This window comes from Odontesthes bonariensis, chromosome 18, assembly GCF_027942865.1.
Source record: "Odontesthes bonariensis isolate fOdoBon6 chromosome 18, fOdoBon6.hap1, whole genome shotgun sequence".
Lineage (NCBI taxonomy): Eukaryota > Metazoa > Chordata > Actinopteri > Atheriniformes > Atherinopsidae > Odontesthes > Odontesthes bonariensis.
In genome coordinates, this window is record NC_134523.1 from 21451592 (window position 1) to 21463101 (window position 11510).

Below are 11510 nucleotides of genomic sequence, written 5' to 3' on the forward strand. Positions count from 1 at the left end.
ATTGAATTGGTATATCTAATAATAATCATATTTAATTCATATACTTTAAAAAGACCAGGGGATATTAAAAACAGAGCACAAGAAACTCATATACACTGTCATATATAGTTGCCGGAGTTTATTTATTTTCCCAAAGCCAACTTCACTTGACTTTGTGCAGGATCTGCAGCAAATTCTTATGGCCCATAGAATCAGGCCATCAATCTATTTATGTCACACCTTATTCAATCCAGGGATGTGCATGCGCATGTAATTGCAACTTGAACGTTAAAAATCAGTTCATGCTGGTTAATCTATATCCACATGGTTTTTCACACCTTGGGTGCTCGACACCAAGCTGACAATCAGCCGTTGGACACATCTGGAGTGCCAAGAACGTCTGCCTCTGAAAGTGTATCTGAGAGTGTCACGTACCATTGGCGGAGTCGCGGACTCTGGCAACGTTCTTTTACAGGGTCGGGTCTGTCCATTAGAGGGCTCACTCTGAGCCAAAAGCCAAAAGTTTAAAAAAAAATGCTTGCAATCCTCAAATAATCAAAGCAATGTTATAAAGAAGAGCAAGCCAAAATTCCTCCACTACTCTACCATAGCCTGATAGCATCATACAGAAAATTATTGATTCAAGTTACTGCTGCTAAAAGCTACTGAATCGTGAGGTGTACTTAGGTTTTCACGCTGCTTCTGCATTTTGGCTTAATTTTTGTTAAAGAAATAATGATTCGAATACATCTAAAACGTCATGTTTTGTTGTTCATTTAACAATGGATTCACCCAAATTTAAGACCTGGTAAGGACCAGAAGAACTTTCATTGTATCCTGATAGATAAAACCTTAATGAAAGAGGATGTGCTTTCTTTTTCACATGAGTGTTTTTATTCAATCGACTGCTGGTTTAAATGGGTCACAATCATGTGCTAGAGGAGTTAGTGTTGAGGTCTAGGGGAACCACTCCTGATTTTTTTTATTATGGACCTCACTTGATGTAGTCAAACACATGAACTGGATCTAATCATTCTTAACTCAAATGTTAAATGTTCAATTGGCTGCTATTTGGTTATTATTTCACAAATTAGAGGAAAACAAACCATTCAAAGCCTTCATCAATAGATTCTTGCAGCAGTCAACTACAGGATTCCACAGTGGGAACCAGAGTAATCCTGGTATCAGTTATATCAGATCCTGTGTTGTTACAAGTTTCTTTTACTGCAGAGCGAATTATGAACAAGCAGGCAAGTGAACGCCACATAAAAAAAAAGTTCCATTTGCTCTCCCTGAGGGAAAGAAGTTAAATGGTTGCAATCTTCCCTGCATAACTAGAATTTTTTTTTCCCTTCCAGCAAAGACAAATGCTAAATAGTTGACCTGATTTATGAAAAGATATTTTTTGTAATACTCTGTATTGTACTTCTTATAGTAAATCTCTGTATGGTCTGCATATAATGCCCTTGACAGCAAAGAATGAAGGAGACTGTTCAGCAGCAAATACTACTGAGGGGCCGTCGAGCAAGACTTTCGACAGCCAATCTGTCACAGATGATTCACTGCTCAAATGGTGAGTGTGAATGAGGGCAGCTGTGTTCACTCAAGGCAGGACTATACAGGAGAAGAGTGTAAATTCCTTGTCAAATTTCCCTGAGCTAATCAAGTTTAAACGAGAAGTTTTCCGCAGAGAACAAACCTTCACTTGCAAAAATAATGCCTCAAGTTTACTGCGTGGGTTAATGTTTGCCGTTTCTGCCGTTTTATATCCTTATTATGACAAATAAAATCAGTGATGGAGTATAAATGCAAAGCATGTTCACTTTTGCCAAGTTTCTTGTAGATGACTGAAACAAAGTTTTGCAAATGACACTCACCAAACTCAGTAAAAATAAAGAGGCTAAAAAAAAAAGCCTTGCCATCTGTTCAATGAGTTTCTTCTTGAAAACAGTAATAGTGTGATATAAGGTCCTATCTGCTGATGAACCAGGAAGAGATCCTTGCGATGGAACTAATCAGCCTAAAGTATCACTCAACAAACTTCTGAAATTATGGGATCTTTCACAATAAAGATAAACTAAATGAATGAGAACATAACTTATTTTTCTTATGATTATAGCAGAAGCTATTAGCAATGGAAAGATGCATAGAGTTGCAATCAAACTCAAAGTAAAGCTGCGTTTCCAAAACATTGGAAGTGCAAACCCCCTTTTCAAGATCGGCGCTGGGTCTTACCTGGTTTTATGGTGTAAATGACCTTGTAGCTTTCAAATTCTCCCTTTGGTTCTTTCCATGACACATCCAGCTTTTTGGGGCTCTGGACTTTTGCACGAAATCTTCGTGGTGAAGAAACTGGACAAAAATAAAGCAAAAAATCTGCATTACACAATAGCTGTGAGTTTGAAGCATTATTCCAAAAATTTGCTATGAAAAAAATGAAAGAAAAACCATCTCATGCACCATCCATATCTCCAGTATTTTTAGTTAATGGTGGAGAAACTGCAGTTGTCATGAATGTTTATTAGTCTATTACATCCATAACAATGGATGGAGTTCAACTTTGTTGTTGTTCTATGCTCGCTTCAGAATTATGAATGAAGGATACACTTTTTCTAAAAAATATTTGAAAAAAGATAATAAAAAACAAAGATTTTTTCACAGTTTCTGCTCTCCTTCAGTTTTTACTTTAATGTGGTCATTCGTCTTCGCAGCGGAAAACACAACCGAAAAAATTTAGATTGAACTCCCTCCAGAGTTATGGTGGCATACAGGCAGCCGCTCCATCTGTGTTTCGAAACAGGGTGGAAAGGGAGAGAAAAATAAATAGAGGAATACACGGTATCTCATCCAAGTGGAGGATACACATCATAGAGATTAGCTGGCACAGATGTCATATTAAAAAGCCCAAAAGTCCCATTCTCCTCCTCTTCCATGTCTTCCTTTCTACTGATGAGCCTGCATTGTGTTTGTCTCTGAGGATTACAACAGGTCTTCATCTATGTTGCACTTACCGTTTTCATCAAAGCAACACTCCTGCCTCTCATCCCGCTTAGTTGGCCCTGCCAGCCACCTAGAAACCTACCCCCCACTCTTTCCAGTCTTTTCCCTCTATTCCCCATTATTCATTCATTTCATAACCATACAGTCTATCTCTATCTAAGCATACATACCAACTCTATCTCTCCATCTGTCCCTGTGTCTTTCTCAATACATATGATCCTTCCCTGTCCTGATCTAATTTACTTTCCCTCCATTGTTTTCTGTGTCTCTGTTCTATGAAATTAGTAAGACTAGAGGAAGACAAAGAAAAGGAGTGAATGTGGCTTCCTTTTAAGGAACAAGGGGTACCAAAGGAAAAGGCACTGGAATAGCATCTCAGTGCTATTCCTCTCCTGTCCTCAGCAGAAATATTTAGATGTACATCACAAAGCGACTCAATCCAATGAGTTGCACAATATCCAAAACACTTTACAAAGGCCTCCATCTGTGTTAAAACCTGCTGAAAAGTCAACAACATTGTGTCAGTTGAACTTTTATCATCTCACAAAGTTTACACACAGTGTTGTTGAATTTTCATACAGACGTAGGTTAAAACACTGGAACGAGGCTTTTGCAAAAAGCACCACAATGGCAGGAACCACATTTCCAGGGTCAACAACCACCCTATCATTTCCACACCAGCAGAGCCAAATCCCACATAATAAATGTGTATCTAGACAAAACACATGCCCCAGTTTACTTTAATTAACTGGAATATGAGGGGGGGGGGCAGGGGAAGAAAAGCCAGGAGGTGGGAAATAAGATATGAAATCCACAAACTCGTTTCTGTGTTTGTGTCTTCATTATGAGATAAACAGTTTGCTGCTGCCAACTTCTTTAAATACCTACAGAGTGACTGACGCTTCGTGTAGCTCTGATGCTCCAGAGCAAAATAAACAAGAGGCTCATATGAATGGTTCACCCAAAAACAACCAAATAAAATAGAAAAGTGGACCGTGTAAGTTTGGAACAATATGTCACAGCCCAATTCAGTATTAAAAAGGCTCTGCTTGCTCGGAGCTCCTGGCTCATTCGGCTGCTAGCTCATGAGTTTCTGGCCAAGTGCTCAGGAGAGCTTCTTTGGCTAGCTTTGGCTAGCTGAAACTTTTACAAAATTCCACCAGGCAGAAGAGAAAGAATTAATCAGGCGAATTTTTTTTCCACATCTGGTCATTTATCTTAATTCAAGCTGATATACAGTATATTCAAGCTGATAATAACCATCATAACAAATCTTTACAGCGTTTTAAGTGAACCACCTCTTATGCATGTGATTTACTGCAGAAAACAGCTCATGTAGGTATGCAAAGAAACTTGAGTTCAGCACAGGAAATATAATCCTAATTTCAATGGAGAGAACGTGAAGCCGGTGCATTCAATAACAGGCAAATATATTTACATATAGTACAAACACATAAGGAATACTGTACCAATTATCTCACCAACCTGGAAATGGGAATGAGGGCTGCATGGGATTTCAGCTCAGGGTTTAGCTCTGTCTCGGAAACAAAGGACACTCTCGTCTGAAGAGAGCTGTTCAAATCCCAAATGATTTGAGATGCAGATTTCACACCTCTGTGTTTGTAGTGTAGCTGAGCTGCATTGTGTGTTCCTATGCGAGTGCCTTCACATATGCATGTGTGTACATGAATAATGTATGTTTGTTCACAGCTGGAAGCGGGTGTATTCAGATATGTACACAAAAAGAGAAAAAGAGTCTTGTACTTTGGGAGCTCTCTTTTTTTTTTCTTTTCTTCCTGCTTCCAAAGATACCTGCCGGTTCCTTTGCAGCACCGCGCACACGGATACATACATACAAGCACACAGACACACTCACAGAAAGCCTTGGATTTTTTTATGTTAGACTGCATTCTCACAGTGTTGAATGGTGTGCAAATAGCCTGGTGAAGACAAAAGGCCCTGCCAGCAGAGATGAGAACTTAATTGTCGTCTGTAACTGGTATACTCACACCCATCACACCCAACGTGAGTTGTGCTGTAAGTCAGAAGCGCACGGTTTTGAGAGCATTAGGTGTGAGAGCAGAACAGGGCGGAGGGCAGCATTAGGGGAAGTGTGCGTGTTTCATGACTCCAAGACCTATGATGATATTGCCAAGAAAAGAGTCTTTAAGATGCCACAGTGAACATTTCAACTTTAATAAATCATTATTATAGAACAGTGTAATTACTGCACTGCAGCTTGTAATTTTACCTCCACACCTGACACCGCAGGGTCAGGAGGAAAGTTCTTTCATAGCTCTACTCAACAAGCAAGCATTGTGCTTTTATTTAGCGTGGAGGATCATAAAATGAAAGTTAGAAAAGATTGTCATCAAGTTTTGTGGTATTTGGAAATATGTCTGTTTTTTTTATACTGCCACCTGTTTTTGCATATTTTTTTCCCACAAACTCCGATAATTTTCATTGGAATGTTAATAACTCAAATATGACCTAAAAAAATAGCACAGTGCTGACATTTGACCACATTCCCCTCACCTTTTCCCCCTCCGGCACTGATATATGTAGGTGCTTCCTCCAATAATTCTAGAGGCAAGGCAAACATGAGAAGTCTCCACAAAGCCAGTCACTGAACACACTCTTTCACCTTTCACCTTTCAAATAGGGATTTGGTGACAGGTGTAGCGTAAGAGTGATTTAGGATAGACTAAGTAATTACTTAACAGCCTTAACTCACTCATGACACAAGGAAATTGAGTATACAACACAAACAAACAATAATATATAAAAAAATGAGTTTTTAGCCATAGATCAGAGTCATTTATCAACCTGCCTATAAGCTTCCCATGTTTAAGCTTCATTCGGCTGAAAAACTTCTCACCCCATCTGACTCCTCTGAAAATAAAGAGCTGTAGAAGTGAGGAATTTCACTATGGAAGCTCTCCAAGTTGCTCATAAGTCTTCTGCTCCTCCCGGGTCACCGCAGTAGCCGTGGCTAGGAATGCCTCGGTTGCTTTCATTTAAATGGCCAAAGTATAGCAACTGTCTGTCTTGTGAAAGAGTTACTCTGTTGCCCAAGTTTACCAGACCAATTATCCGTGCTGACTGACTGGTGCTTATTGTTTGCAGTTGACAATACTGTCATTTAGAGATGAAATATTCAGCTATGTTCATCAACAGAAGCAGCTACTTTTATATCTGATTTATGGTTTTAGTTAATTTAGATGTTCAAATTTCAAAAGTACTACTGTCAACAAAAAAAAATTGGACATTGGTTTTAGGGTGGTTTGATATAGTATATAATTGTTATAGCAATTATACTTAAAATGATAAATCAACTTATCAAAGGCATAATCAGTAATCTAAAAATAAATAAATATGTCAACTTCTACCTCGTCAAGTAACTCTGCTTTTATGCTTTCTTCCATTTAAAATCAAGAAATAGGAGCATATTTATTTTTTACAAAAGGCGAATGTATGATCAAAGCTGGCTTTGCAAGGACGTTGCTCATATACTGCAGCACTAGCAGCATCGTGGCTTCCTGACAACCAATCAAACGCACACGGAACGCAAAAGGGTCACCAGACGGACACAGAAACAGCAGCAAGTCTGAAAGCAACTTGTGGTATCGTCATTGTTCAGGTTAACTATTTATATCACATGATGGCCTGTCACACCCCAAATTTGTTTTTATGGCATGGCGAAGCATCAGCACATGTACTCAGAGTGTGGTTATGGAACCATTTCAGCAGGTTTGGTTTTGAACAGGTTCAGTCCTGTTTTCAATTCAACGCTGCCAAAGACCTCAGATATCTAATGCAACACTTCTATTTAGGTGCAAAAGAAACAAAAGACTGCATTAGGGCAAAACTATCTTTTTGTTCTCCACACCAAATGGGACACTTCACAAGTTAATATTGAAAAGAGATACAAAACTTTATTTGAGATCCATGTTTCTGAATAATGAGACAAAGCGCGCTTAGCTAATCCAAGATGCACCTGGAAATCAATCCATCATTTGCATTCCAGAAGTAAAGGTTTAAGGCAGTTCATTTTGATAATGATGTTAAGGAGACTTATCTCAGACTAATCAGGTAATGAGTGGGGTAATGTAATAGCTGAATAAGTTAAATGAGTTGAAGAAGGTGAAAGACAGAGTAAGTACATGGACTGACAAAAGAAAAATGTAGAAATACGTAATTAGATGAACTGCTCTCATCTTTCTGACTGAGGCACTCGTAAAAAAACACCAATGCTTTGAAGGTGACCCAGAAGAGACCATTGAAAGACTAAATATTTCAAATTTTAACTTGAGTCACACAAACATCTGTAATTAGAGTGCACCCTTCACACTTCCTCAGAATAAATCATGATGTTTAAAACATGTTAAGATTAATTTCAGATCAAAGAATTTGCCATAGCAATCTAGTTTGTCTAACGAAGAAGACATTCTTTTCATAACGACTTTGGCTTTTCCCTTTGATAGAAACACGAAGATAAAAGCTTGCTGAAAGGATCAATTAAAGAGAAGTAAATACTGCGTAACAAAAGTCAGTTTCTTCAGAGCAAAGCTGCACATCAAATGTGTCTCAGGGAAATTCAGAGATGTAACGTGCTGAGGAAAACAGTGAATACAAAGGACGACTCTTGCATTGCTCAACAGCACCTCCCTAAGATTTACCAAACCAGAAACCAATTAATTATAATCTTTAACCTAACACTAATTGGTGAAGGATTTCTACCCTGCTCGGTGCTGCTGGGCTTTTTTTCAAAGTCATTGGAGAAACTGGGCTTTGAATGTTTTGTTTTTTAGCTTGATACCACAAATGAGAAACGCTTCAACTTCTTGCTTGGCACCACAATTGGATGCCCTTGGAAGATATGTTTGTCTTTGCACTACACTAAGCCCTGTTTAGCCCCTAATTCCAAGGATCCAGGATGGCACTGCTGAATAAAACTGTGTTGAAGAGTCACTTCAACCATGGCTCCATGAGGAAAGTGTTCCGATTTTGACACAGAAAGCCTCGCAAAGCCCCATTGTGTAAAACCAGAGTGATCCTTGCTTAAGGAAACAATCAGGTAGCTCAGTCTCTACTACTACACTGTACCACTGAGGACAAATGTCTGGCTTTAATTAGTCCTGGCACTTTAGAGAAGAGCCCAGTTTAGCCAGTTTGGTCCTTTGTGGTAAACTCCCTTTTGACAGACCCTGTTGGCCCTTGAGTGGTAGACAGGGCAACAGAGGTACTTACCTTGACCTTGTGCTGAGTGAGGGAACACAGTGATGAGAGCAAAGCCCAGCAGGCAGAGGCTCAGTCTGACTGAGAAGTGCATCCTGATACCAGTAGACCAGAGGACACGACAGACCTGAGTGGGAGAAATTTGCAGGAGGAGGAGGACAGGGGGGGGGGAATGGGGGGGGGGGGGGGGGGGGTGGGGGGGGAGACAGAAAGAAAGGAGTCAGAAGAACGAAGTGAAGATGGACAGGAGACAGAAGTGTCAGATAGAAGAGGGAATGGCAGATGACTGTTCATAGGACATCCACTAATCCTATTATCAAATATTATGATGAAAATATAACACAATTCAGTCTGTGTGAAACACATTTGAATATACAGTATTGCAAAACAATACAGCACACAATCCCCTAAATAACCCACAAAGCAGAATATGACAACAATCTCAAAAATGCAGAATCTGCATAAAAGTAAAAAATCATGGCAGAGCTGTTGTATTGGATTGCATTTGATTTCACAGGGGTGCCTTCACAAGATGCCAGGGAGTGGATTCATCATCCAAAAAAAGAAAACCTTCAGGTGAACATGGAACAAATTCCTATCCATGAAATAAACCACTGAATTCAAGAAATAAAAGATATATTTAAAAAAAAAAAAACATATTGAAACAAAGACTAATCTGATTGGATCTGATCTTACTATTTAAAGAAAATCACAAATAGTAACAGTTTCCCCTTAAAAATGATTTTCAGTGCATTTAAAATGATCCCTCTTGACCAAATCTTGAGTCAAAGTAATAATTTTATGGCTCAAAAGCTAGAGCCATCGTTTTTTTAATTTGCATGCAAATAACTCAATATGACAGAACTATTTAAACAAGAGCCAGCTCATGAAAATTGTTTAGGTAGAAACATATGTATTGTTATCAGTTCGGTGTAAAATGTTCAGCCTCAATGTGTTGAGTTGCAAATCATTCTAAGGGACATAAGGTGTGAATTTCCACCTTATCCTGTGAAAAAATAGCTTCTGGCAAAGCTTAAAGAGTGGCAAAAATGATGAAATTCAGCTGTAAGGACCAGACTACAACAATTCCCATCTAAATAAGTATGTGAGCTGTAGGATTTTGCAAGTTCCTGAAAACTTAATTGAAGTTTTCACATGATTTTTTACTAGGAAAAAAAATCAAGACATGAACTGGATGGATTAGGTGAGATGGCATGCAATCAGCCACATGCAAGTTTTTCATTAATGATGAAGCCCATTTCTTTAGGGGGGCAAAGGTGCAGAAGAAACCCCAGCTGTCCCCTGTAAGTGCTCTGTTTTCAATTTAATCAATCGGATAAATAAAGCACGGGGTAGTAATAAAAATCAAGACTATCCTTTCAAAATAAGTGGATCGCTCGAGAACAAGCATCTGAGCACTGACTCTTTTACGACTTGTGCTGCAGCCAACTTTTAATGTCAGGCAATTTTCAAGAGGTGATTAGCTGCTTATTAGGTTATGTTACCAAAATCAAAATCAAAATTAAACAAGCCGTAGGTTAGGAGTTGTTAGAGCAGCCCTGCCTCAGCTGAGAAAAAACACCAAAAAACAATTTACTATAATGACCTTTTAATTAATTAACCTATACTGCTGGAGCCCTGCCATGCTTCATGCATTTAACGTGCGTTATAGCGCGTAAGATCGTTAGTCTTGTAGATCTACCGGATCAACACGCATTTTCTAGGGTGAGTTATAAACATAAACCAGTTTCTGTTATGACGCACGCAAAGCTGAGATGTATCATATCAGACATTAAATCAAAGTCAAGCCACTTTTTGGTTAAACTAAATAAAAGCAGCAGGAGTTTTTCTCAATTAAACCAAGCACAGGTGAGATCTGCGCGTCGAGCCACCGGCAGCACAGCCACTCATGGCGCGCTGTGAGGTGGAGAGTAAAAAGCTCCGCGGATCTAAGAGCTGCTTTTGCAGATTGGTGCAGTAGGCTATGTGAATAAAAGAGCAGCTTTACCTTCTCAGATCATATGTCTCCAGGTTCTGCAGCTTTCCTCCGGACAGCTGAATGGCTATATAGTCCCCAAAGCGGCTCCTCGCTCAACTCCGCTGTCGACCTGGAGGCAAGTTGAACCGAGTCATACGCAGGAGTACCGGTATGAACTTTCAAAGTAAAAACCCCACAGTTAATGTACTTTTGGTGGCCTGCAGCTCCAACATAGTGGATCTCATAGTAATAGGTTCCACAAAATAGATTGCACCTAAAATATTGTTTGCATGCGTCTTACAAGATGTGAAAACCAATAGTTGTGGTAAGTGGAAACTTCAAAAATCAAAGTCTATTTCATACGTTAAAGCCCACTTAAGAGGAGCACAAGTGACCAATAATCAGCACTATCACTTAAACCACCGAATCTCCGTCATAGCTAATGTTGTAAGTACAAACAGTTGTTTGTTAAAGGGATTTTTGCCTATGTTTTGGTATTTATGCAACACATTGTTGTGGAAACACTGGATCTATTCTTATATTATATTATGTTATATGGATATACAAATATATGTTTTAGTTTTGTTCCGGAACATTTTCATTCTCATGAATTGTGATGTTTTATTTTGTTGAAGATTAAAGACATTCAGATTTAAGCTTAACATTTGTATTAGTTAACTCTGACTTTACGTTCCATTACTAAAAGAGACAGCAGAAACACTGACGTTTAAAAAAAAAAATCCCTGAGTGAAATGTCATTGTTTTTTAATTTGAAGGCAGAGCCGCCTCTCTTCCCATTCCTCCGGTGCTCTCTTCGGCCAGCTTAACTGTGCTGGTAGGTCTCCTCTCAGTTGAGACTTGCAGCGGACTGATGGGTGTTTCCCGCTTCGTTCACCATCCACCCCTGCAGCTATTCATTCCTTTTACTCTATTTAATGCAAGGCGAGGCAGCAGAAAAATGCGTTTGAACGGCTGCAGGGACATAATGTGTATTTTTTTTTTACCCCTGGCTATATATGCTGTAAGACTCTTCTGGGGCTCCACTTCATATCCCTCTGTCAGTTCTTGGCAGGTGACACTTTGTAAATTTAAAATGTGAGGATCTAAAATGGAAGAATAATGGAAACACTAACCAACTGTAGCTTTACTTGAAGTTCATCACGTCATCAGTGAATCAAAGTTACCAAATCAAAATTTAAATGTCTAATTTTATAGACCAAGTTCTCTTTTACACCTTTATCTCGAAAAAAAAACACAACAAGAGAATAAGGTCACTTTTTCTATGTTAGGTTTACTGTAGTTTGCATGCCATGTA

At 39.0% G+C, this 11510-nt stretch overlaps 1 protein-coding gene across 4 annotated transcripts in view; it reads right to left on the reverse strand.

Moving 5' to 3' along the window:
• The window catches only part of col14a1b (collagen, type XIV, alpha 1b), a 138511-nt gene extending 128186 nt beyond the window's left edge, over positions 1 to 10325 (reverse strand). For all 4 annotated transcript variants that reach the window (XM_075449034.1, XM_075449033.1, XM_075449035.1 and 1 more), the window contains exons 1-3: positions 10226 to 10325; positions 8230 to 8344; positions 2215 to 2331 (exon numbers count right to left, since the gene is read on the reverse strand). In XM_075449034.1, the coding sequence (XP_075305149.1) occupies positions 2215 to 2331; positions 8230 to 8311 (199 nt within the window). In that variant the 5' untranslated portion in view covers positions 8312 to 8344; positions 10226 to 10325. The remainder of the gene's footprint in view (positions 1 to 2214; positions 2332 to 8229; positions 8345 to 10225) is intronic.
• Positions 10326 to 11510: the final 1185 nt, after the last annotated feature.